The sequence below is a fragment of the Amblyraja radiata genome, chromosome 14, assembly GCF_010909765.2.
Source record: "Amblyraja radiata isolate CabotCenter1 chromosome 14, sAmbRad1.1.pri, whole genome shotgun sequence".
NCBI lineage: Eukaryota > Metazoa > Chordata > Chondrichthyes > Rajiformes > Rajidae > Amblyraja > Amblyraja radiata.
In genome coordinates this window covers 15957764-15984903 of record NC_045969.1, presented here as the reverse complement: position 1 = coordinate 15984903, position 27140 = coordinate 15957764, and the positions used below count along the sequence as shown (strand labels likewise).

Below are 27140 nucleotides of genomic sequence, written 5' to 3'. Positions count from 1 at the left end.
GGAGTGGGGCTGGGCTGGGCTGCTGTTGGCTGCGGGTCTCTGGGATCTCCGTGCTTGCAGTGGGCCTGGGGGTCGGTGTCCCGATGAGGGGGCGCAGCTCGGGGAACGGCTTCTGGTGGTCCTGACGTCTCCGGCCAGTTTGCAGTTTTCCTCTGGAGTTGGAACGGGGCTGGGCTGCTGCTGGCTGTGGGTCTCTGGGATCTCCGTGCTTGCAGTGGGCCTGGGGGTCGGTGTCCCGTTGGTCCTGACGTCTCCGGTGACTGCCATGGTCCTGCTGCAATCGCCGACGTGAAGACAGTGCAAAGCCCCCGCACCGGTGCAATGGGCGGGGAGCTGGAGAGGGGAGGGAAGGGGTCACACACATGGCCGGGAAGCAGAGGGGTGTAGGTGGGGTGAAACTGAAGCGAGCGACAATCTGCTGCTGGCTGCCCCACTGAGTTAAAAAGTTCCCACGCAAGACTCACGATACACTGTGTATCGTGAGTCTACCGTGGGAACTTTTTAACTCAGCGGGCAGGCAGCAGCATATTGTCAATTATTAACCCTCCCGCGCAATATACCCTCACCTTCTCTTTTATGAATGGGGATTTAGTTCCCCTTTCTTTGAGGACCGACCGGAGGTTCCGCTGTCACCTCTGCGGGCCGCCCTCGGTGAACGTTTTCAAGGACCTTTCTTCAAGGACCGAAAAGATGGCCGCTATTCGGAGGTTTTCGTTATTTGGATCTTCGGATAAAAGGTTGTGCACTTGTACTAACATTGATTTAAAAGGGTTTTCGATTTAAATGTGGCCAACATAGTCCCAATAAAAGTGGTAAATCTGTGGATGGTAAGTTTTGATTCATTAAAGGATAACCAAAAATTGAAGTAGAAATTGATAGAACATGCGAGTCATTTTTACAAGAAATGGAATAAACAGATTGTAAAATCTGCAATAATGGAAAAAGAGATTAAAAAAAACATATTTAAGACCATCAAAGCCAAAGTCATGAGAAAGCCTAACGGGGAATAAAAAAACAAGGATTTTATATGTGTCTTAAATATTTAAGACACAAACAAAAGAGAGCCAGTAGAGAACTAAAGATCTGATAATGAAGTTAAAGCAATCAAAATTATTAAAAGAAAATACTGGAGAAATTAAAGCAGCCAAAAGGTGTGCTCTGTTACTTTGCTCTGTTAGCTTGCAAACCAGAATTATAGATGTGTTGGCTATAACCTTACAAAATACCCTTGTTCAGGCTTACTCTCAGCAAACTGGATGGTAAACAGCGTAACACTAGTATTCAAGACTTTTTTAAAGTATGGAATATCAAAATGTGTTTTGTAAGCAAAATACATGTGATATTATATGTAGATAGTTTTATAAGAGCAATTTATAGGAAAGCACATAGCTGCTAACTAAACGACGACAGCCTTTGAATAACTTTTCGTACCAATTAACAATTAAATTGCACAGGAATTTCCTGGTATTAACCTTGCTCGAAAGTTAGGAAATTTATGGGGATATTGAACAGTTACAACTGACCAAATAAGTACAGTTCTAATTCAAGTAGATTACTGTATATATGCACAAGGAATGAATATGAATAACTGGTCTTTTTCTGCCCTTTAGGTGACTAGGACCTTGCGAGAAAATGGCCATTTCGACATAGAAGATAACAGTCAAACAAGGGAATCACTTTACAGAGTTCATCTCCACTTAATCCAAGTTCCATGCAAGGACAGAAAGGGTCAAAGAAGACAAAATAGTAAACTATCTTTGAGACGAACACCAAAATTAAAAAGCGTTAGCACTTATTCAGGAAGTGCTCTTGCACTGAAGTGTCTTGAAGTATGGAGAAATATCTGACACCTTGTAGAAATGGACATGAAGTGCAAACCTTTGTTTTGCCACCTCAGATTGGAAAATCTTACGTTTATTTTTGTGTTGAGCCAACAATTTAACAGCATAATCGAGAAGCACCTGAAGATTTGCATGGGCCAAATTTAGCTGGGGCTGTGGATCTTGCCATGTTAACTAAACTTTTAGTGCACATTTTGGCTCAAATATAAATGCTTGTATGTAATTTGGGCTGATATCAAGTTACCTAAGATAATGACTGAATCAACTCATCTCAATTATCTCAATCGTGGATGGTTGAGGAACGGGGAAGAAAGAGAAGGAAAGGTGACTAATATTTTATCAAGAGATAAAATATAGAAAGGGAAAAAAAGTAAAAGTATTTTCTTTAGCCTTTTTTAAAAAAGAATATTACTTCATGGGAATGAGAATTGATGGTTTAAAGTTTTCTCCTTCTGGGATAGTGAGATTCATTGGCACCACATTATTCATGGCATTAAAAGACTCTGCTCCTAACTATGAGCTCAAACATATTGCAGTAAGCTTTGGGGCTTTTAATACACAAATCCAACAAATTATTGATAATGGGAGGATGAAATGCCTTTTGTGGCGACAAACAGTGGAGCAATGTAGATTGACCAGCAGGTTCTGGACATTCAGTGTACAATGTATCCCTTCCGCATCTAATTCTGCTGGCCATTTTGTGAAATAAGCTACACTGCATCATGAACAATATCTATTCAGGTAGATTAGGCCCAACTTAGATACCTTTTGAGCACAATTGCAGCACCCCCAAGTTGATTAAATATAGCTGAAAACCTTAAAGATGCTTATAACAGCTGAAGATGATTGCTCAGAAGCAAAATTACATATGTGGCTAGTTGTATTCCAGAATAACAATGCTGAAGAAATAAGAGATGAACACAAGGTTCAAATTTGACTAGTTTAACACACATTTATTTTTCCTGATGCAATATCTTCTGTTGTAATGCAGTGAAGACATAAAATGAATGTATGTATTACTGTTGTTAAGCCTATCCCATCAGTTATAAAACACTGGACATTGACTCCTTGCTTGTCTACATTAGATTTTAAAGTTAGTTTAATAAGTTGTTAAGTACGATATTCACATCAATATGACATGCAGAATGCATAGCTTCTGAAGAAATGTAGTATGAGAATTTTTATTTACCAAATGTGTTAAACATTATCCAAATCCACTAAAATATCCCTTGAGCTTGTCAATTCTGTACGTTTTGTTCATCTTCACAAACTTCCAAAGTGGAATTAGTTATTTGCAAATCAAATAGATTAAGGGATTGAATTATAAACATTCTCATGATTATATTAGACAATAGACAATAGGCATAGGTCTATTCGGCCCTTCGAGCCAGCACCGCCATTCAATGTGATCATGGCTGATCATCCCTAATCAGTGCCCCGTTCCTGCCTTCTCCCCACATCCCCTGACTGCTATCTTTAAGAGCCCTATCTAGCATTCTCCTGAAAGTATCCAGAGAACCGACCCTCAGATTTTATTCCTAAATCTGAAAATGGAAAAGATAACAACAATCACCTATTGAAATTTAAAACTTATTTTGATGATTGGAATGAGCAGTGACAATATATCATGTAACAACCGTGAAAATGACCTAGGACTGAAAGATTGACTGCTGCAATGCTAAGGGTGTTTGTATTCAGTGCATTACGATTAAAAACAAAACAGAAGCAATAAAGTCACATTCAAGGTACTATTGGAAAAAATAGGTCAATTTATAGAAAACTGACTTTTTGGGCAAACATGCCTTCAGCTCAGATGCCTTATTTTGAGTGCAGGGGTCATGGCTGGCAAAGATAATCTTATGGGAAATATTTTTTGTTTGCATTATTTCCATGATAGTTGGGAATCTGCAAATCCAACAGTATTTGAAGGTATATTACCTCCGACTGATGGATCCAAGTCATTCTTCGGTGCTGGCTTTTTCACTAATATGTATTTGGGATATAAATAAGCTACATTTCATGTGTAAAGGTAAATACACTAAACCCTCATGTTGAAGAAGTCATCCTTTTTAGAATATTGCTTAGTTATTTGCTCCATCAAAAATTTACCATTGAAGACTTAAAATATTGCAGATGCAACACAAAAAGATGAAATGTTAGTACTCTGCTTTGACTCAGCGAAGATCAACATCAGGATCAAGAACAGCCTCTGTTGATTATAACCCATTACTGAAGCTGGTGCTATACCCTGAATGGCAATAGAGAAAATTATCACATGCATATTTAGAACTGGAAAAAACATACTTCTCACCGTATATTTTGCAAGCAGTATGCACATAGTATTTGAAAAGATGACTACCACAATGATGGCCTCATTATGCACTTTTTACAAAAGGCATTATTCAATGCAAAAATATACAATATAGTGCAATGTTATTTTCCATTAGCTTCTTGGGATTAAAAAATGGCAGCCAACATTTATTGTTTGTTTTGGCATTCATCTTGAACAGCTGATAAACTGCATGCAGTCCAACTAGATTTTGAAGACTGATTTGTTCTTTGTATTACAATATAATGTTGCATCATATATCACATTGATCAATATTCTCCAGTCTACATTTTTGGATCAACACTAAAATAATTGTAAATGAAAATCTGCTTCAAGCAAAGAATCTTTATCTTTACCTATGTAAAGGAATCATGTTAGTGATAACCCTAGAGAATTAATTTCTGTTCATTGCTAGGCAATAATGAAAATGTGGTAATAATGAAAATGTGGTGAGAAATATCATGCAGATATAAATGAACCTGACAAAAAGTTCCGCCGATTCGGGGTTGTAGCAATTTATGTTAATGCCATTTGCCGTTAAATTCTAACTCCTAAATGTGCAGGCATTGAAACAAAATCAGCTAAATGGTTGCAGTTGAAATTTTATATTCAAATCTTTTCTTATAGAATTGAGTACACTTAATTGTCTATTTTTAACACGTGCACTAAACTATGCTGGAAATGTTTTTCTATTGATAGTTTCCAGTGAATAAGGAAATTGATTATGTCTTGGAGGAGGTGGTTGTAAAATATGTAGAGAAGCAAAATGTAAATTCCTGATGATTTATTCATTACGTCAGCAACATATGATTTATCCATTCAGTTACTGTTGTGCCTGTAATAAAATAATATACAACTACTGTTTTAAGTAGGGAATTGTACATTTGAAAATATTTTTTACAGTTTCTACGACTTGGTTTATTATTTTTCAATTTAAACATTCTTGTAAGTAGATTAAATTATGAACAGGTAGTCTTTTTTTAAAAAATGTAGATGGATTACAAGGAGATGGAAATTGCTAGCAAGAAAATAATTGCTGATCACAATAAATTGCTCTACTGTCCATTCTGGAAGTTTTGTTCTTCATTGGTACTTTGGAATACAGTTGTCATGCTCCGATCATTTTCTGGGATTTTCCATCACAGCATTATTTTCCCTCTTATGATTTAAGAGTAAGCCTATAAAGAATTATTTATTTCTTTATCACAAAAAGGCACTGACAACTTAGGGAGGAAAGCCTTATATAGTATCAATGTTTTCTTATATTTGTAAATTGATATTTGAAAAGGTTTCCACACAAGATTAAATACACTTTTGAAATTATAACTTTTGCACTTTTCTCTTAATTATTTGTATTGGGGGTATTTAAAATTTAATTATTTCTGGATTAGCAAGTTCTATATGTTGTGCTTCCTTGTTGAACATTTGTACATTATTCTACTTTTGTGCTTGTTAATACAAAGCTCGAGCTGAGCCATAATTGAACTGCAGTCATTCGGGTGTATACGGCCTCAAATTTAATTGTGATACAGTTCTGAAAACATGATTTGAAAAAAAAATAAGGGTTTCTTTTGTATTTTGCCTGAATTTATTGATTAAAAGTCACTGTTGTCTCTATTTGTAGTTTTTATTTTTTTTCCCCAAGCTTTCACTGCAAAATCAATGGAAATCAACATATGGTGAGTGATGTATTCTGCTTTGAATTGATGATTATGGGTGGCTTGATATAAACGTGTTCTCCCTACTCCCCCCACAGTGAGTCTTGTAACCAAAAGAGAATAGTGGTTTGATGGTTGTTAAAGCCTCTTCTATCTATAAGTAACATACAGACATGGATAGGATAGGTTTCGAGGGATATGGGCCAAAGACAGGCAGGTGGCATTAGTATAAGATGGGGGGGTATGTTGGTCGGTGTGGGCCAAAGGGCCTGTTTCCATGCTATACGACTATGACACAAACATGGGCATCTAAACTATTTAATTCTTCCCATCTGGCTGTAAACAGGATAATTAATTACTTGGAATAATGGACAGTTATTTAGATAACTAATTTTAATCACTATCTCATTCAGTTATTTTGTTCTTGGGGTTTAATTTGAATTTTGTACTATGAGCTTGCGCCATCCTGCTGTTTTGCAATTGTATTGGTGTATTTACCATTCCTGTATGCATACCGCTTACTGTGACCTTCATGTGCACAAATAATTTAATTGCACTCGTGTTCATGACAAACTAATCTAATCTAGAAGATGAGTTAAATGCAACGTGCAAGACTGCATTTTGTATACCCATACAAATGAATGTGATAGTGAATGAGGGAAATTCCAATCAGGTCACTTAGACAGAAGCGTTTGCATGTTCAGTAGTATTAATTTCAAGGTGGCATTTAAATTGCTCCCACCAATTTAAGTGTCAACTATGCAGCAAAACACTGTTTTCAGAGACACCATTAGAAATTGCAATGTCAGTCAATTATTTCTTCCTTTTGGTAACTACTTCTGTTTAACACCAAACAGAATTTATTAGCTTGGCTGGTTCAGATAGGTTGGGGAGAAACTATGCTGTAATAGGGTTAATTGAATAGAAAGTCTTGCGTTATGCAATGGAAACGGGCCCTTTGGCACAACTCATTTAAGCTGACCAAGATGCTTAATCTAATCTAGTTGCATATGCCCTACAACCCCTCTAAACTTTTCTTTTGTGTACACATTACTTGCAGGGAACAGATTGATATGGATCATGCGTAGGCAGATGAAATTAGTTAATCTTGGCATGTCAGGGACAAACATTGTGAGCCATAGAGCTTGTTCATATGCTCTACTATTCCATGTTAACTTTAGCCTGAGATATTTAATGATGTTTTTTACAAAAGCAGGAATGTCTTAAACCCTTAGTTGATGCAAACCACAGCATCTATCCTTCTTTCCAACTACGTGAGAGGGAATGACGTCTTACTAAATTTCCTCACTTCTGTAACTCTTCATTTTTCTGCCAGATCCATGATGGTGTTCACACTTGTGCTGCATCAGTCCCCACTCTCACTGCTTTGGCACCAATTCTCTCGTCTACAACTTGCGATCAAAATATCTTTCTGCTAAGCCCCCTTCTTAATTCTCTTTGAGACTAGTGCATTGGAACAATTATCATTTCATTCATTTGTTCTATATCACCACCTATATCTCGTTTCACTTTCCCCTGACAGTCTGAAGACGGGTCTAGACCTGAAACGTCACCTATTCCTTTTTCTCCAGAGATGCTGCCTGACCCGCTAAGTTACTCCAGCTTTTTGTGTCTATCTTCGGTTTATACTAGCATCTGCAGTTCCTCCCTGCACAATACAAAATATCTAATTGAAGAAAGCAGAGACAAGGTCAAGAAGGAGTTCTTTCATCTTAAATAAGGCACTTTTAATTCACCAGAGGAAAAAAAAACAATATTTCAGATTTCTCTTTATTGACACTCAATTTAAGGTGTAGAAAAACTATTTGGAATACATCAATTTCAGGATAATTGAAAGAATGTAAATACTCATTAACCTATAATTTCTCCCATGCTTTCATTTAAGATCTTGACTAATACTTCAAAGAGGGAAAAATGAAACGAATTACAAGTATCTTATTCTATTTCCTGATATAATAGTGATTTTGTAAACAGTCCTTAAATAAGAAACGCAATGGCATTATTCTGGTGATTTCGTGAGAGTCTAGAGACAATGTTATGGTATGTGTAAAGAAAAAGTGCAAGGTCAGAAATTTACTGTTTCTATTTCAAACAGATTAGATTGGATACGCATGAAACAGTGCAGATAGAGTAGATTAGACTTTTCAGGCAGGAATTTAAGTTCCATGGCCACCTGTGTCATTAGAGGAGGAGCAGCGAGACACATCAGTCTTTAGCATTTGTTGACCAGTCATATGGAAGGTAAGTAATTTTGACGTTTCCTTTGGCCATGAGTTCTTTCATTGCCGTCTTCTTTGGTGAATCTCGCAGGTGGTCGAACACCCATTTCAGCAACTAGATGGGAGAACAAGTTAATCTAAATAAGTATTTTACAGTGAATATTAAAAAAATATTTTCATCTATCTATATGTAACTAAAACTAATTTTGTGCTCCCCGGTTTGCAGGGTTTTTCTATTTGCGCACAAACGGTATGCGATAGCACTACGATTTTTCACCATGTTACTCGCACGTTCTGTGCTGCGAGTACAAAATGTTTCGTTCCGATCGGTGGTATCTTGTAAAAGTTAGAGGCTTAAAAATCTTTTAAACCGCGCATGCGCAGATTGGTCTCCTCTCCTGTCATTCGCTTGGGACAGCGATGCCCCTTCTCGCACACCATCGCCACACATATTGGGCAGCTCCTCTGTTACAATACAGCTGAAGGAGCAGGGCGAGCAGAGTTTGTGCATCACCGTGGCTGGAGTGCGGAGCGGCCCAGAGCCTGGCGGACTGCGAGGCCCACTTCTGCAGCCTCGAGATCCTTGGGAAGTTAGGAGGTAGAGTGGGAGGATTTAGGGTGCTGGAGAGGCACACCCCCATCTCTCTTCCCCCCCCCCCCCCCCCGAGCACACCCCCTCAGTGGCAGGCCACGGCAGCACTCCTCACCGGCCCCTGCCTGAAGCCGTCCCCCTACTCCGGCTACAGGACGCTCTCCCCGACAGCCCCCGCCTGAAGCCGGTGGGGAGCGGCAGGCCACTGCAGACGCCACCACCACCTCAAGCCGTCCCCCTCACCCCCGCCTCACGTACAAAGAGCAATGAGTGCTCCTAATCATGCTCTGTTGTATATTCAAGACAAGCTTGAGAATTACAAGAAAACAATGGAATCCTTTCATTTGCCACGACCAAGAAATGGAAGGATGCACCTTGATGACGACAATCCGGAATTGCAATACAAAAGAACTGAACAACAGCAATTAGTTGAGGAAAATGCGCCTCCGCTGAATGCTGACCAGATGTGCAACTGCTTGAAAAGGAAGTTTCCTTCAATGTTTTTCATTAATTCACCAGGAGGAAGGGGAAAAACATTTATCACCAATTTGATCCTCCAAAGGTAGAGGTCAAGGTGATGTGGCTATTACTGTAGCATCCTCTGGGATAGCAGCTAAATTAATGCCTGGTGGAAGAACTGCACATTCTCGATTCAAGATATCCATCCAAGTGACCGAGGATACATTCTGCAATATTGAGAAGAACTCTAACATGGCACGTTTGATGAGGCAAGTGAAATTCATTGTTTGGGATGAATGCCCAATGATTAGGAGGGAGAGCTTTGAAGCAGTGGACAGAACTCTTCAAGATGTATGCACCAACACTAAGCCTTTTGGTGGCATTCTTACCATTTTTGTTGTGGCGATTTTCAACAACCCCTTCCTGTAGTGAAAAGGGGAAATGATGCTGATAAAAAGGGGAAATGATGCTGATAAATTCCTACGTCAAGAAATCCTACTTGTAGAGAATTTTTACAGTTTCAATTGCAGACGAATATGCGATTGAGAGAGGGAGAAGGCGACTATTCTCAATTTTTGTTGAAAGTTGGAGAAGACGAGATTTTAAAGAATGAAGATGAAATTGAAATTCCAGAAGACATGGTTCTATCGGCAAAGTCACTGGAAGATTGTATTGATTTCATCCATCCCGCATTTGACAATCCTGCAGAATTATTCTCCGACAATTGTATCTTCCACATAACGATTCATGGAGAATTGATGCTTCTCATCGTATCAGACGCTTCCCTGGAATCATTAAGTAGTACTTTTCTTTCAATGCTGTCACTGAGGGAACTGATGCTACTCACTTTCCGACAGGATTCACTCGACATCTCTGGATTACCACCACACAAATTGGAGTTGAGAAAAGTATCTCAGATCATGTTAATGAGAAACTTGGAACCCCCAAAGCTATGCAATGGAGCGCAGATGATTGTGGAAGAGCTACACAATAATCTGATCGTTGCAAGAATCAACATGGGAGCTTTCAAAGATAACATTGTTCTCATTCCTAGGATAATGCACAATTGGCAAAGATATTCCCCTTCAGCGGAGCCAATTTCCGATTCAGTCAAATTTTGATATGACGATCCACAAGGACAAACCATGGAGAAAGTGTTGACATACCTCGAGAAACCGGTATTTCAGCATGGACAACTATATGTGGCTCTTAGCCAAGGAAAGGTGAAGGAAAATGGCAGTTTTCCTGGATGGAACATTGACCAAGAATGGTGTCATTAAACGATGAATTCTGAGGTAAATTCTCAGATTTTCTTCGTTAGTTTGACCACTCAATAATGTCTCTATATTAAAATGATGTGTCTTTTTTTCATCAACAGCAAAGAGACATCGAGACGCAGTGAGCAGCAGAACACAACAAGAAAGAACTTAAATCTCATCTTTAACGTTTAAATTGTTGTTACATTTTAAGCTTTAATAAATCCCTTTTCCACTTGCCATACCCGCCTGCGCAGTAATACCTGCGTGTTCTACGTCATAATGGGAGGGAATGGCTGCGCCGCCAGAGAGCCGATGGGGAGGAGGTTGTGGGGGGATGGAGTGAAGGGCAAGGGGTGGAGTGGGGGGCTCAGGGGCATCACAACAGGAACCTGTCAGCCGCGCCTACGTAGTTGGGTGGTATGGGTGAGTGGTGGAATATTGCGTTGGACCAGGCCTGTGTGACAATGGGTCCCACTTAGTCTAGTTTTTTTTTAAATAAAGGTTGGGCATCTGCTGGCTGTCTGAGCTATGGTATCTCTGACGATCCCCAACCACTGCCCGAAGAGGTGGCGGAAGTATCTTCATCACGTTTTAGTTACCACTTTGACAGCTACAGGATTAAGGGTCAGGAACTGAGACGGGTTTCGTTTTCCTGCTGCTCACATTAGGCAAACTGTCAAGCTATTTCCTTTTGCCTTGGCCCTGCATGGAATACTAAATTTGCAAGATCATTGTATTGATTTAATCAAGGTTAATTTTGTTCAGTGTTCATAAGAACACAGGACATAGAATTAGTTTAGGAATACAGCACAGAAACAGGCCTGCCAAGTCCACGCTGATGATCACATGTACACAAGTTATTATCACACTAGGGACAATTTACAGAAGCCTACAAATCTAGTTTTTGGAATGCGGGAGAAAGGTCACAGGGGGAAACATACAAACTCTGTACTGACAGCACCTGTAGTCAAAGTCGAATTTGAGTCTCTGGCACTATGCTACCCATGGCCCACTGCTCTTTTGATTCTGCTCTACCATTCAGAATTATGGCTGGCCTTATACCTCAGCACCATTTTGCTGCACTATCCCAATATCTCTTGACCGTAATGTCCAGAAATCGGTCTCTGTTCTCAAGGAACGAGGACTGAGCCTCTAGACTGGAGTAGAGATTCACTGCCCCCTGCATGAAGAAATCTGTCTTAAGACCTACTCTGAAACTTGCAAGAATTATTTTAAGTGTAGCATAGCCTGGTCTTCAGCACCTTTGCTACTGGATCGGGAACTCAATAATTCATTTGGTCCAGAGTGTGTGATGGTTGTCCTACATTAAAAGAAACCAAGGTTCGCAAACAACGTCTCAATATGAAGTCAGGGATGTGGAGCAATAGGACTCTGGGTATAGAGATGTTGGTGCCATCTATAATGCTGGAAAGATGACTTGCTCAAAAAACACCAGTGGGAAGGGTAAACCAGAAGATGTGGAGTCTTGATTGGCAAGGATGAGCTGCTCTGGTATCTCAGAAACATAATAAATAGGTGCAGGAGTAGGCCATTCAGCCCTTCGAGCCTGCACCGCCATTCAATATGATCATGGCTGATCATCCAACTCAGTATCAGTATCAAGGTCACAGGATATAAAATATTTGCAAAACAGCCATGATAAAAAAATCCCATCTATCAGTATAAAATGCAACACAATTTGTTTAAGATAGTTTTGTAACGACTATTATGTTTCACAATTGTATATAATTTCCCTTCTTGATAGTTCTGGGTGTTGACACGCTGAAAACCGAAATAAAAAACGAGAAGCCCTTGGCAAGTGCTTGGTTCTCCACAAAAGGGAAGTCAAAGCAGTCTGAAGAAGGGTCTTAACCTGAAACGTAGAAACATAGAAAATAGGTGCAGGAATAGGCCATTCGGCCCTTCTAGCCTGCACCACCATTCAATATGATCATGGCTGATCATCCAACTCAGTATCCCGTACCTGCCTTCTCTCCATACCCCCTGATCCCTTTAGCCACAAGGGCCACATCTAACTCCCTCTTAAATATAGCCAATGAACTGGCCTCAACTACCTTCTGTGGCAGAGAATTCCAGAGATTCACCACTCTGTGTGAAAAATGTTTTTCTCATATTGGTCCTAAAGGATTTCCCCTTTATCCTTAAACTGTGACCCCTTGTCCTGGACTTCCCCAACATCGGGAACAATCTTCCTGCATCTAGCCTGTCCAACCCCTTAAGAATTTTGTAAGTTTCTATAAGATCCCCCCTCAATCTTCTAAATTCTAGCGAGTCCAAGCAGAGTCTTTCTTCATATGAAAGTCCTGACATCCCAGGAATCAGTCTGGTGAACCTTCTCTGTACTCCCTCTATGGCAAGAATGTCTTTCCTCAGATTTGGAGACCAAAACTGTACACAATACTCCAGGTGTGGTCTCACCAATACCCTGTACAACTGCAGTAGAACCTCCCTGCTTCTATACTCAAATCCTTTTGCTATGAATGCTAATATACCATTCTCTTTCTTCACTGCCTGCTGCACCTGCATGCCTACTTTCAATGACTGGTGTACCATGACACCCAGGTCTCGTTGCATCTCCCCTTTTCGTAATCGGCCACCATTTAGATTAGTCTACTTTCCTGTTTTTGCCACCAAAGTGGATAACCTCACATTTATCCACATTACACTGCATCTGCCATGCATTTGCCCACTCACCCAGCCTATCCAAGTCACCTTGCAGCCTCCTAGCATCCTCCTCACAGCTAACACTGCCCCCCAGCTTTGTGTCATCCGCAAACTTGGAGATGTTGCATTCAATTCCCTCGTCCAAATCATTAATATATATTGTAAATAGCTGGGGTCCCAGCACTGAGCCTTGCGGTACCCCATTAGTCACTCCCTGCCATTCTGAAAAGGACCCGTTTACTCCTACTCTTTGCTTCCTGTTTGCTTCCTCAGCAGCTATAACCCTTTGGGATAAAGCATTTAATTACTTTGCTTAAGAAGGAACTACAGATGCTAGAAAATCAAAGGTAGACAAAAATGCTGGAGAAACTCAGCGGGTGCAGCAGCATCTATGGAGCGAAGGAAATAGGCAACGTTTCGGGCTGAAACCCTTCAGACTGACGTGAGCGTTGGGGGGGGGGCAGGACAGAAAGGTCGGATTCGGAATGGGATGAGATTGGAGGAGATGCAGGTGAACCTCTGTCACACCTGGAACGACTGCTTGGGTCCTTGAATGGAGTCAAGGGGGGAGGTAAAACGACAAGTGTAGGCAAGTCCCTCCTTGACTCCATTCAAGGACCCAAGCAGTCGTTCCAGGTGCGACAGAAGTTCACCTGCACCTCCTCCAACCTCTTCTATTGCATCCGTTGCTCTAGATGTTAGCTGATCTACATCGGTGAGACCAAGCGTAGGCTTGGTGATCACTTCGCCCAACACCTCCACTCGGTTCGCAATAATCAACCTGATCTCCCGGTGGCTCAGCACTTCAATTCCCCTCCCATTGCGAATCCAACCTTTCTGTCCTGGGCCTCCTCCACGGCCAGAGTGAGGACCAACGGAAATTGGAAGAGCAGCACCTCATATTTTGCTTGGGCAGTTTGTACCCCAGCGGTATGAACATTGACTTCTCTAATTTCAGGTCGTCCCAACTGCCTCCTCCCCTTCTCAGCTCTCCCTCAGCCCTATCCTCTTCCTTTCTTCCCGCCCCACCTTCACATCAATCTGAAGAAGGGTTTTGGCCCATTTCCTTCGGTCCATAGATGCTGCTGCACCCGCTGAGTTTCTCCAGCATTTTTGTCTACCTAATGACTTTGCTTACTCAGTGTAACAGCATTGCAGAAATGGCCCCATTTCTGAAAGCTAAAGATGTGACCAAGGATGAGAAGGGGTGAAGAGTGTCAAAGTCATGCTTGAAAGGATGGTGGAGGGAGAAAACTGCATCATGTTATGGGCACACGTGGATATGAATGTGAAGTGCTAACCTATGCATCAAATCTGAGAAGTGGGCTTGGCTTTAAATAATTTGTTTTGGCTGGCATGGGCACAATGGGATGAAAGACTTTCTTTGCTGCTGTACCAGAATACGTGTTGAAAGCACTTCACATTAGATTGGAGCTACAGCACGGAAACAGACTCTTCAGCCCACTGAGTTTGCACCGACCAGTGTTCCCTGTACTCTAACACTATCTTATACACACGGGCCAATTTACATTTATACCAAGCCAATTAATGCGGGAAGAAACGAGCTTCCTGGGTGAAACCCAGGCCGGTTATGGGGAGAACGTACAAAGTCTACAGACAGCACCCATAATCGGGATCGAACCTGGGTCTCTGGCACTATAAGGCAGCAACAACTGCTGTGCCACCAAAAGTTCTTTAAAGGCTCTTTCATTATTAGTCCAGCGATGAAAACTGCAGATCATTTCCTTACCTTTTCATCTGTTCCACCAAAATCAACTTTGTACCATTTGAAAAGCTGACTCAGACGAACTTCCTTTTTGGCCACATCAATACTACAGCCGTCGCTGCCATCAAGGAAAGCTTCAGTTGCCATCTTTAATTGTTCATCAATCTCCTGCAGTCAAATAAAACATGTTTTTGATATACTAAAATCTATACTATTTCACTATTCTACACGTACAATTGCATCACTTAAAACAGGAAGGCGGATTACTATCTAAATGGTGTAAAGTTGGGAAAAGGGGAAGTACAACGGGATCTGGGGGCCCTTGTTCATCAGTCAATGAAAGTAAGCATGCAGGTACAGCAGGCAGTGAAGAAAGCGAATGGCATGTTCGCCTTCATAACAAGAGGAGTTGAGTATAGGAGCAAAGAGGTCCTGCAGTTGTGTAGGGCCCTAGTGAGACCACACCTGGAGTATTGTCTGCCCTAATTTGAGGAAGGACATTCTTGCTATTGAGGGAGTGCAGCGTAGGTTTACAAGGTCAATTCCCAGGATGGCAGGACTGTCATATGCTGAGAGAATGGAGCGGCTGGGCTTGTCTACTCTGGAGTTTAGAAGGATGAGACATAAGATCATTAAGGGTTTGGACATGCTAGAGGCAGGAAACATGTTCCCGATGTTGGGGGAGTCCAGAACCAGGGGCCACATTTTAAGGGTAAGCCATTTAGAATGGAGACGAGGAAACACTATTTCACACAGAGAGTTGTGAGTCTGGAATTCTCTGCCTCAGAGGGCAGTGGAGGCCGGTTCTCTGGATAGTTTCAAGAGAGAGCTAGATAGGGCTCTTAAAGATGGTGGACTCAGGGGATTTGGGGAGAGGGCAGGAACGGGGTACTGATTGGGGATGATCAGCCATGATCACATTGAATGGCGGTGCTGGCTTGAAGGGCCAAATGGCCTACTCCTGCACCTATTGTCTATTGTATTCTGCTTTGAGCTCATCACCGAGCTAACTCAAGTTGGAGACTTTCCTTTAGTGGGAAGGTTGTCCATTTCTTTCCACAGATGCTACCTGACTTGCTGTGTTCCTCCAGCACTTTGTTTTTTAATTTAACTTGGAAACAAAAAAATGGTGCCGTACTGTGGTGAGATTTTGCCAAACTCCTTCCTTCACAAGAACAGAGACGCACTACATTTTGCCTACGGCCACAATTGATCAACATGGGATGCAAAATCACTGGCTCTCCACACTGCACTGGACCACTTGAACAAATGAAACACGTCAGGCTGTTGTTCAAAGGCTCCAGTTCAGAGTTCAGAAGCATTATTCCCCTCCAAACCTGTTACCATGCTCAGGGAAATGGGTCTGTGTGTCCCTTTGCAACTGGTTTCTCGACTTCCTCATCAACAGACCACAATCGGTAAAAATTAACAACATGTCTTTGTTGATAACCATAAGCAAAGGGGCTGTTTACTCTGTCCGCTGCTCTACTCAGTCTATACCTATCACTGTGTAACCGGACACAGTTCTAACTCTATCTTTAAATTCGCTGATGATGGAGTTGATTGTTGAGTTTAGAAGAGCAGGGTCGAGGATCCATAAACCTGTCTTAATTGGTGGAGAAAGTCACCAACTTCAAGTTCCTGGGCGTGCACATCTCTGAAGATCTATCCTGGAGCCAGCACATTGATGAATTCATAATTCTGTTGTGCTCCTGCTCGTAAGAATTTCATTGTTCTGTTTTGGCACATCTGACAACACTCTTGAATTTCTCTCGAATCTTGAGACATCTTGGCCACTAGTGTACCCAGCGTGGCTGGCCTCATTTGCTTTCCAGCAGGCTTCTTTTTAAATGTTTAAAATACATTCTACCTCAAATGATGATTGGAAACTATTTGTAATTGTGCAATTAAATCGTCCAGCAAAAGCGACATTTGCAAAAATGTTAACTTAAACCTTTAGAGCTAAGGCAAAGAACTGGCAGTTGAAAGTAACAACAAAGATCTCTGAACAGCATACTAAAAGAGTCATTGGAACAAACCTTGGCAGAGTAGGTCTTGATGGGAGGACAGCTTTGGACTCCACAGTTTAAACCAAAATGAATCATTGGCTCCACTTCTTCCACTGCAGCCTGGAAAATTAAAGCTCACGTGAAGTTTATTGAAACAGCAAGTGAATGAGTGTTTCAAAGAGGTAACAAAATATATAAATAAATGCGGTGTGAAAGTGGCAAAATATCAATAAAGGCAGTGTAGTGGATGGAGTCTACGTGGACAAATAATGCCTTTGAGATGGTCTTTAGATGGATGCCTGGATATGGGATTTAGGGCAAACTGTCAAATTAGACCAAAAGGTGCAGGAAGGAACTGCAGTTGCTGGTTTCCACCGTAGACACAAAATTATGGAGTAACTCAGCAGTTAAGGCAGCAAGTATGGAGAAAAGGGATACTGGTTCTGTTCTATTGTTTTTGCACAATCCACAGGCATTGCCACTTTCATTTCACTGCACATCTTGTATGTGTATGTGACAAATAAAGTTGACTTCACTTGACTTGACATAGGTGACGTTTCAGGTATCAAACTGAAACATCACCTCTTTTCCCCAGTCTGACCTACTGAGTCACTCAAACATTTTGTGTCTAAATTGGATCAAACATTGGCTTGGTAACCAAGAGGCAGAAAGTATAGTGGAAGGTTGATTTTATGATTGGAAATCTGATCAGTGGTGCACCAAAGGATCATTGCTGAGATCCTTACTGTTTGCTATCTATATCAATGAATGTAAGAGATACGAATAATATACTTGAAAATAACACAAACATTTGTAGTGTTATGGTCATGAGAAAAGAGTTGGGGGCTACATTATGATATTCAGTTAACAAGGTGAGGAGAACAATGGCATTTTGGAAACTATGAGGGTAGGATGATTGCAATTAATGGGAGGGCCTTGGGAAGTATTGAGGGATCTTGGTGTAATAGTCCAAGAATCCCTGAAGGTGGCAGCATAGTAGAAATGGTGATGTTGGAGGTATATGGGATACTTGTCTTCATTAACAAAGACACAGAATTAAAAAGTGCAGGAAGGTAATGGTATAGCTTTATGAAACATGGTTAAGCCACAGTTGGAGTATGTGTACAGTTCTGTTTATCTCATTATGGGAAGGGTAAGATTGCATTAGAGAATATGCAGAGGAGATTTGCCAGGATGTTGCTGGGGATGAAGCATTTCATTTATCAGGAGACTGGATATGCTGTGTGGGGGGAGGGTGGGAATAAGTGGTTCACAAAAATTGGGGGGGCATTGACAAGGTTGATAGATACCTTTGCTATGAGTAAACATTTCCTACAAAAACGAGTGTATTTTTAGGGCAAAGAACTAGAGGTTTAGAGGGAGGAAGAACATTTTCCAGCAGAGATGGCAATCTGGATCTCACTGCCCAAGTAAGTGGTGGAGGCAGTTACTCCTCAATATTGAAGTAGTATCTAAGTTTGAATCACCAAGGTGCAGAAGGTAAATGGGGTTAATATTGATAGTTACATGATGGTTGGCTTAGACACGGGAGCTGAAGGGCCTTCCTTTTTGCTATATGATTCTACAACCAGAAGCCCAAGGCTTGGCTTATGGATTGAACAGACTAATTACACAATGCACTCATTTGATCTGTGTTTAATTGCTCCAATGCAGCCAAGAGGTTGTCTTATGAGCAGCAAATACAGTCTCACAAAGTTCAGTAAACCCCTGCTTCACCCAGAAGGAATGTTTGGTGTAGGAAGGAACTGCAGATGCTGGTTTACACAGAAAATGGACACAAAATGCTGGAATAACTCAGTGAGTCAGGCAGTATCTCTGTAGAAAAGGAATAGATGTTTCGGGTTGAAGCCTTTCTTCAGTCTGAGGCAGTGGAGGGAAACTAGAGATACGTAAAGGTACAAAGAACAAATGAATGAAAGGCATGAAAAGAACAAATCAAAGCCAGCATGATCATCAAGGAAAGGTGGGGCCCACAATGGTCCATTGTTGGCTGTGGTTATGGTGACAACAACATGGACCTCAACATAGCCCAACATTAACTGTCCTCAAATTGATGGCGAGCTGCTGCCTTAAACTACAGTCTATAATCTTTCATTTAACTCATGCCCTTTCAACATGATCAGAGCAAGATATCATTAAATGTCATTCACCTCTTGGGGTCCTTGGATAATGATACTTAGGAAGAAAGGCCTGCACAGATAGCTCTGGCTGAGCACCAATACAAAATGCCAGCAGCAGCTAACCGGATGAGGGTCAAGCAAATATCACAATTCTAGTGCACATTTTTTAACACTATAGGATTTACCTTAACATATAGATTTTACTAATGAAAAGTAAATCTGCAGGGTCTATGAATAATTATCTGGTTGATGGGAATTAGAGAATTGTTTATTAATGCATTCACACATAGGCAGACAGACAGAACTAACCTTAAGACGTGGATCACCCTTTGCGAAAGGTTTTGACAATTGAGCAATGCCTTTTCGGTTTGCACGCAGCACACCATTTTCAATATCATGCAGGGAAAAGATTTCTCCACCAATCAAGTAACTTGCAGTATTAAAAAACTGAAAAGGCATGGGAATAGATTTCAGACAAGATTCCTCGTGTGGTATAACAAAATAATTCTAATTTAAAGATATACCCATGTGTAAATGACCATTGTGTTCATTTTGCTGATTGGCTCTAGATCACCAGCACTTTCACTTAGAAGCCACGAGACAGGGTAATGAAAGCCTGGTATTTTTCCACCTTGCTTTCATACTTATTTCCTTGGAATTCAAAGTAATACCGGTTTCTAATGAACAATCAAGAACATTTGTTACTTGACCACAAAATTTTACATGAAGATGAGGAGGAATTTATTTTGCCAGAGAATGGTGATTATGTGTGGAATTCACAGACGACACTGAGTATTTTTACAGCGGAGATTGATGTTGTTGATTAGTAAGGGTGTCATAGGGTGTTATGGAGAGAAGGCAGGAGAATGGGGTTGAGAGGGAATCGCGGAGTAGACTCAATGGGCCAAATGGCTTAATTCTGCTCCTATTTTTTTTTAATTGTCTTATGCTCTGGTGAACTGAATTATCCAAAGGGCTTGGTACAAGTCTGTTGCTTCCAGGTCCTAGATTCAAATCCAGGTCAGGCACATTCCTAGCAAGCACTCACTGGCACAACAGTAGTTCTAAAACTCAGTAATAGAACATCAATTAGCTAGCTTTTAGAAAAGAAAGTAGAAGAAACATTACTCGGGTACATTGAGAAATGCACCTTTGGATATGGGAGGGAATAATGTGTCTCACACCGAGTAGCCAAATGTCCTTTTAGCCAATAGGTGCAGGAGTAGGCCATTCGGCCCCGAGCCAACATCGCCATTCAATGTGATCGCAGCTGATCATACACAATCAGTATCCCGTTCCTACCTTCTCCCCATATCCCCTGATTCCGATATCTTAAGAGCCCTCTTTAGCGCTCCCTTGAAAGTATCCAGAGAACCGGCTTCCACCGCCCTCAGAGGCAGAGAATTCCATAGACTCACAACTCTGTGTGTGAAAAAGTGTTTCCTCATCTCCATTTTAAATGGCTTACCCCTTATTCTTAAACTGTGGCTCCTGGCTCTGGACTCCCCCAACATCGGGAACATGTTTCCTGCCTCTAGCGTGTCCAAACCCTTAAATCTTATATGTTTCAATAAGATATCCTCTCATCCTAAATTCCAGAGTAAACAAGCCCACCCACTCCATTCTTCAGCATATGACAGTCCAGCCGCACCGGGAATTAACCTTGTGAACATATGCTGCACTCCCTCAATAGCAAGAATGTCCTTCCTCAAATTTGGAGACCAAAACTGCACACAATACTCCAGGTGTGGTCTTACTAGGGCCCTGTACAACTGCAGAAGGACCTCTTTGTTCCTATACTCAACTCCTCTTGTTATGAAGGCCAACATGCCATTTGCTTTCTTCACTGCCTGAAACAAGGCCGGGTTTTCACCCTCCCCATCACCAAACCGGAACAGATGGGTCATCAGGGCAGCACAGCTGGTAGAGCCGCTGCCTCACGGTGCCAGAAACCCAGGTGCAATCCTGGGTTTGGCCGCTGTCTGCGGAGTTTGCATGTTCTCCCTGTGACCGCATGGGTTTCCTCCGATTTCCTCCCAAATCCCAAACCATGTGGGTCAATTCGCCTCTGAAGGAACAATGGCATAGTATGTCCAGATGGGGGAATCTATTAGTTTCATGTAATAAAATCATGGTATCATTATCGCAACGTTTAGCTACAATACCAAAAGGTAATTCTAGGTCGACTGACCAAATGGTGCCAGCACAACAACCTGGCTCTCAACATCAGTAAGACCAAGGAACTGATTGTGGACTTTGGTAGGGGAAGGATGAGGTCCCACAATCCTGTTTATATCTATGTGGCAATGGTGGAAACATAGAAACATAGAAATTAGGTGCAGGAGTAGGCCATTCGGCCCTTCGAGCCTGCACCGCCATTCAATATGATCATGGCTGATCATCCAACTCAGTATCCCGTACCTGCCTTCTCTCCATACCCTCTGATCCCCTTAGCCACAAGGGCCACATCTAACTCCCTCTTAAATATAGCCAATGAACTGACCTCGACTACCCTCTGTGGCAGAGAGTTCCAGAGATTCACCACTCTCTGTGTGAAAAAAGTTCTCCTCATCTTGGTTTTAAAGGATTTCCCCCTTATCCTTAAGCAGTGACCCCTTGTCCTGGACTTCCCCAACATCGGGAGCAATCTTCCTGCATCTAGCCTGTCCAACCCCTTAAGAATTTTATAAGTTTCTATAAGATCCCCTCTCAATCTCCTAAATTCTGGAGAGTATAAACCAAGTCTATCCAGTCTTTCTTCATAAGACAGTCCTGACATCCCAGGAATCAGTCTGGTGAACCTTCTCTGCACTCCCTCTATGGCAATAATGTCCTTCCTCAGATTTGGAGACCAAAACTGTACGCAATATTCCAGGTGTGGTCTCACCAAGACCCTGTACAACTGCAGTAGAACCTCCCTGCTCCTATACTCAAATCCTTTTGCTATGAAAGCTAACATACCATTCGCTTTCTTCACTGCCTGCTGCACCTGCATGCCTACTTTCAATGACTGGTGTACCATGACACCCAGGTCTCGCTGCATCTCCCCTTTTCCTAGTCGGCCACCATTTAGATAATAGTCTGCTTTCCTGTTTTTGCCACCAAAATGGATAACCTCACATTTATCCACATTAAACTGCATCTGCCAAACATTTGCCCACTCACCCAGCCCATCCAAGTCACCTTGCAGTCTCCTAGCATCCTCCTCACAGCTAACACTGCCCCCCAGCTTAGTGTCATCCGCAAACTTGGAGATATTGCCTTCAATTCCCTCATCCAGATCATTAATATACATTGTAAATAGCTGGGGTCCCAGCACTGAGCCTTGCGGTACCCCACTAGTCACTGCCTGCCATTGTGAAAAGGACCCGTTTACTCCTACTCTTTGCTTCCTGTTTGCCAGCCAGTTCTCTATCCACATCAATACTGAACCCCCAATGCCGTGTGCTTTAAGTTTGTATACTAATCTCTTATGTGGGACCTTGTCGAAAGCCTTCTGGAAGTCCAGATACACCACATCCACTGGTTCTCCCCTATCCACGCTACTAGTTATATCCTCGAAAAATTCTATAAGATTCGTCAGACATGGCTTACCTTTTGTAAATCCATGCTGACTTTGTCCAATGATTTCACCACTTTCCAAATGTGCTGCTATCCCATCTTTAATAAATGACTCTAGCAGTTTCCCCACTACCGGATCAAAGGATCAATAACTTCAAATTCCTGGGCTGCATATATCAGAAGATCTTTCCTGGACCCGGCACACCGATGCAATTGTAAAGAAGGCACATCAGCGATAATTTCCTGAGAAGATTACGGAGATTCAGCATGTCGAAGAGGATTCTCCTAAACTTCTACAGATGCACTGTAGAGAGCATTCTGACTGGTTGTATCGTGGCCTGGTTCGGCAACTTGAACATCCAGGAGCAAAAAAAAACTACAAAAAGTTGTGACCACTGCCCAGTCCATCACCGGCTTTGACCTCCCCACCGTCGAAGGGATCGATCGTAGTTGCTGCCTCAAAAAGGCAGCCAAAATCATCAAGGGCCCCACATCATCCTGGCCACACACTCATCTCACCATTGCCACCAGGAAGAAGGTACAGGAGCCTGAAAACTGTAACATCCAGGTTCAGGAACAGCTACTTCCCCACAGCCATCAGGCTATTAAATACAACATCGAATACGCTCTGAGCTCTGAACTGCAAAAGACTATATTATTATTTGTTATTTGCACTATATTTGTTATTTATTGAACTTTTTATTGTCTTTTTTCTCCCGATATGTACAATGTTTACATATTCTGTTGTGCTGCAGCAAGTAAGTAAGAATTTTATTGTCCCATCCGGGACATATGACAATAAAACACTCTTGACTCTTGAAGTGTGGAGGAGGAAACCGTATTGTGAACTAGAAATGCTGTACTATATTGAAACAGTGGAAGTAAATTGATGTTTCATTTGGAAAGACTGTGTTGATTCTGGAAGATGGGATAGAAGAACCCAAAGAGCAGGCGTTGCATCTGATGTACAAAAGCCAAACATCGCTATGCCTGAAATGTGAAACGTTAAATTGATATAGAGATAATCAGCAGATTAGGAAATATGTATAGAAAGAGGAAGATTGTTAGCATCTCTTGATGACCTTTCATTTAATCCATGTCCTTGCACAAGTGACTGGATGCAATGGGAATTTAAGTTATCAAAAGAATTCAGCTAGTTTCATATAAAACTGATTTTTTTTTTTTTTTTTTAAATGTTTTCACTTCAAGGTTCTAGATTTGACATATAAATTGCCCCTAGTGTGTAAGATAGTATGGGTGATTGCTGGTCAGCGTGGATTTGTTAGGCCGAAGGGCCCGTTTGCATGCTGTAGCTCTAAACACTAGTGTTATTGCAGATATAAAGGGTTAGGGTTAGACTGGAGAAGTTGAGAAAATATATTCTCCCAAATAGTTTAGAACCATGAACAGGTGAAAAGGAGAAACTGCTTCCAAAGGATAAAGGATCAATAGTCAGAAGACAAAGAAGGGACTTGTTAGTGCAGCAGCAAGCAGTATGGCCATCACTCCCAAGACCTACAAATACTTTTGCAATATGTTAACCTAATCTCAGGTAAAAATTGTCATTTCTGTTCTGATGTGGGTGGACATATATCTAGTTTTCATTTCTGACATTTATAGTTTTATGCAGCACATACCCACTGGCCTGTGGTGCTGAAAAACTACTTTATTACTGTACTACTCAATGATGCTACGCAATATATTGAGGTTGGATCAAACACTGAACACTGCATCAAAACTAATCTCTAGAAATAACCACCTGACGAACATGACTTGGCTTTGTTCTCTATATCGTCACTATTTTCTAGGGGGCGGCACTAGAGTCGCTGCCTAACTGGTCCAGAGACCCGGTTTTGATCTTGACTACGGGTGCTGTCTATATGGAGTTTGTATGTTCGCAACGTGTGGATTTTCCCCGGGTGCTCTGGTTTCCTCCCACACTCCAAAGACATACAGGTTTGTAAGTTAATTGGTTTCAGTAAAGATTGTAAATTGTCCCCAGTGTGTAGGATAGCGCAAGTGTATGGGGTTCGTTGGTCGGTGCGGACTCGGTGCGCCAAAGGGCCTGTTTCCGTGCTGTATCTCTAAGCTAAACTAAATCCCTGCACAGATGTGGTAGCATCTCATACCTTTTTGCATTGAAAGTGTTACATTTCTGCATTGATAGCGCTGTTAAAAAAAGATGAGAAACGGCATGTTTGAGAACTTACTTTATACCTCTGCCACAGGGTCCTTGGTGCATTGTATACAATATTTCCATGGATCACTAATGCATTGTATGTGTTGATGAAAAATGCCAGTTTCGCCCTTCTATCAAGGTTGTCAAACTTCAAACGCTGCAGCTGTAATGCAAGTACGCGAAACTCCTCAAACATCGGACTAGTAGCCATGCCTTTATAATCTACGTACTGCAATAAAAAGTAACAAAGTTATTTGTTAATCGGACCATTGTTTCGGTGATCACATTTCAACAAATTTTTGTAGCTGCCTCTAAAATAAAAATCTTAAAGCAATTCATGAGGTAATTACAAGAAATATATTTAAGTAAGGTAAACTTGAGCAAAATTTGTTTGGTAATAATTCAGACAGAACTTGAAAATGTAATTGCGAATTAAATAATGTTCAGTGGATTGCAGATTCAGGAATATTTCCTGGAAAGAAGTATTGACTAACCTTGCCATCAGGAGTAATGTACTCCGCGAACAACTTCAGAATTAACTCTCTCATAATTTCAGAATGTCCAGAAGCTAAAGTATGAAAGATTATTCGGCAGGTTAACATTAAAGACAAACATAGAAAAATTGTAAAACTGCACTATTATCTTTGACAGGCATGGTCTACATGGATACTGAACTTTCCCCTCAATTCGAGTTGAGTTTAGCTTATCGTCACGTGTACCGAGGTGCAGTAAAAAGCTTTTGTTACATGCTAACCAGTTGGTGGAAAGACAATGTATGATTATAATTGAGCCATCCAGTGTACAAATATATAATAAAAGGAATAACATGAATGTTTAGTGCAAGATAAAGTTCAGTAAAGTCCAATCAAAGATAGTTTGTGGGTCTCTAATGAGGTAGATAATAGCTCAGGAATTCTCTCTGGTTGTTGGTTGGTTACTTTCACAATACAGAAAACCACCATGATTGGGCATTCATAATTTTGTTATATAATTTGTTAGTAGGTCAATATATATTACATGTTTGACCATCTGCGAGTCCCTGCAAGATGGTCCAACACTGTGTAACATGTTAACTTTGTTTCTTAGGTTCAAGAAAATATGCATTTTCCATTTCTATTCTGTTTCGGTCGACATACTTCTGGTTTTCATTGCTGGTACTGTCAGATTTTATTTTACTTTGGATTATTTCCTCCTTGTGTTACAGTTCCCCTCAGCTATATTTTTATTCCTTCTCTAGTAACACTTGGGAATAAACCGTCTCTGAACCTTTGTCAGTAGTAGGAGTCCATCTTAACTTAGAGACATAAAGCCTCTTCTACTGCATCCAAATTTAATGATACAAATTCTAAGAGGATGTGTTGGTACAGCATGAAGATAATCCAACAAGGAATGGGGCCATATTGGACATTGGTTTGGGAAATATGCCTGACCAATGGAGTTTCATTAGGACAGCATTTGGGGAACAGTGATCAAAATTCAGTACATTTAAGGTTAATTGTGGATAAAGGATAAAAACTGAATCTCAGGAAAGGCTAATTAAAATCATCTTCGACAGGAGGGGTGAGAAGATTGAGAGCACATGTTATTGTGTAGGGCCACATCTAATATGTGGAAGTTCTTTAAAGACCAGTTGTATAGGACTCAGGACCAACATATTCCCCTGAGGAAGGAAAGCAAAGTTTTGGAACTTTGAATGAAGAGATGTTGCAAATTTCATCAAAAAGAAAATGAATATGCAAGGGTTAGGAAGCCGAATTTAAGATCATTGAGGAATATGAAGGTAGCAGGCGAGAACGTAAACAGAATCAGGAGAGCTAAAAGGGCCATGAGAAGTCAGACAAAAAGGAACTCCAAGACATTAAAAAAAACCAAGAAGATCACTGAGAGAGGGGAGGACCACTCAAAGATCTCGAGGACATTTGCACCTGGAGCCAGAGGAAGTGGGCGAGATACTAAATAAATAATTTGCATCGGTAATCACCAAAGAGGATATGAAAGATAGTGAGATCAGGGAGCGGTTTGCTGATATTCTGGGGCATGTCCATCTCAAGAAGGTAGTGATGTGGGAATTAATTGGCGAGGTCAGTATTGGGATTCAGTGCATAAGCAATTATTGTAATAATGACATAAACAAGATGCAGAATTAAATTTCCAGCTTAATTACCTCACTAATGAGAATCCCTGGCATGAATTGAGAAACATGTTTTACATTTAAAAACTTTATCATCCCAAAACACTTGGATGTTTAAACCAGCTTAAAGAAGAAATAATGAAATGCTGGTTTGCATCTCAGTCTAAAACTGTAAAATCGCTTTGCCAAGGGCCATAAGCAGTGGCGGACTGGCCAGGGTGTCAGCTTGCCCGATGGCAAGTGGGCCCCTGATGAAGTGGGCCCCCTTTGTCTCCAGGCAACCATTATTTTTAGACCCAGTCCGCCACTGGCCATAAGGTAGTGTGGATG

General features: G+C 41.2%; 2 protein-coding genes across 4 annotated transcripts in view; one reads left to right on the top strand and one right to left on the bottom strand.

The window, feature by feature from the left end:
• znf654 (zinc finger protein 654) overlaps positions 1-5787 on the top strand; it is a 73238-nt gene extending 67451 nt beyond the window's left edge. For both annotated transcript variants that reach the window (XM_033032603.1, XM_033032601.1), the window contains exon 9: positions 1611-5787. In XM_033032603.1, coding sequence (XP_032888494.1) covers positions 1611-1618 — 8 coding nt within the window. In that variant the 3' untranslated portion in view covers positions 1619-5787. The remainder of the gene's footprint in view (positions 1-1610) is intronic.
• Positions 5788-7561: 1774 nt separating this feature from the next.
• LOC116980420 overlaps positions 7562-27140 on the bottom strand; it is a 47723-nt gene continuing 28144 nt past the window's right edge. For both annotated transcript variants that reach the window (XM_033032604.1, XM_033032605.1), the window contains 6 exons: positions 25174-25247; positions 24711-24908; positions 19249-19386; positions 16829-16918; positions 14814-14957; positions 7562-8183 (listed from right to left, as the gene is read on the bottom strand). In XM_033032604.1, coding sequence (XP_032888495.1) covers positions 8055-8183; positions 14814-14957; positions 16829-16918; positions 19249-19386; positions 24711-24908; positions 25174-25247 — 773 coding nt within the window. In that variant the 3' untranslated portion in view covers positions 7562-8054. The remainder of the gene's footprint in view (positions 8184-14813; positions 14958-16828; positions 16919-19248; positions 19387-24710; positions 24909-25173; positions 25248-27140) is intronic.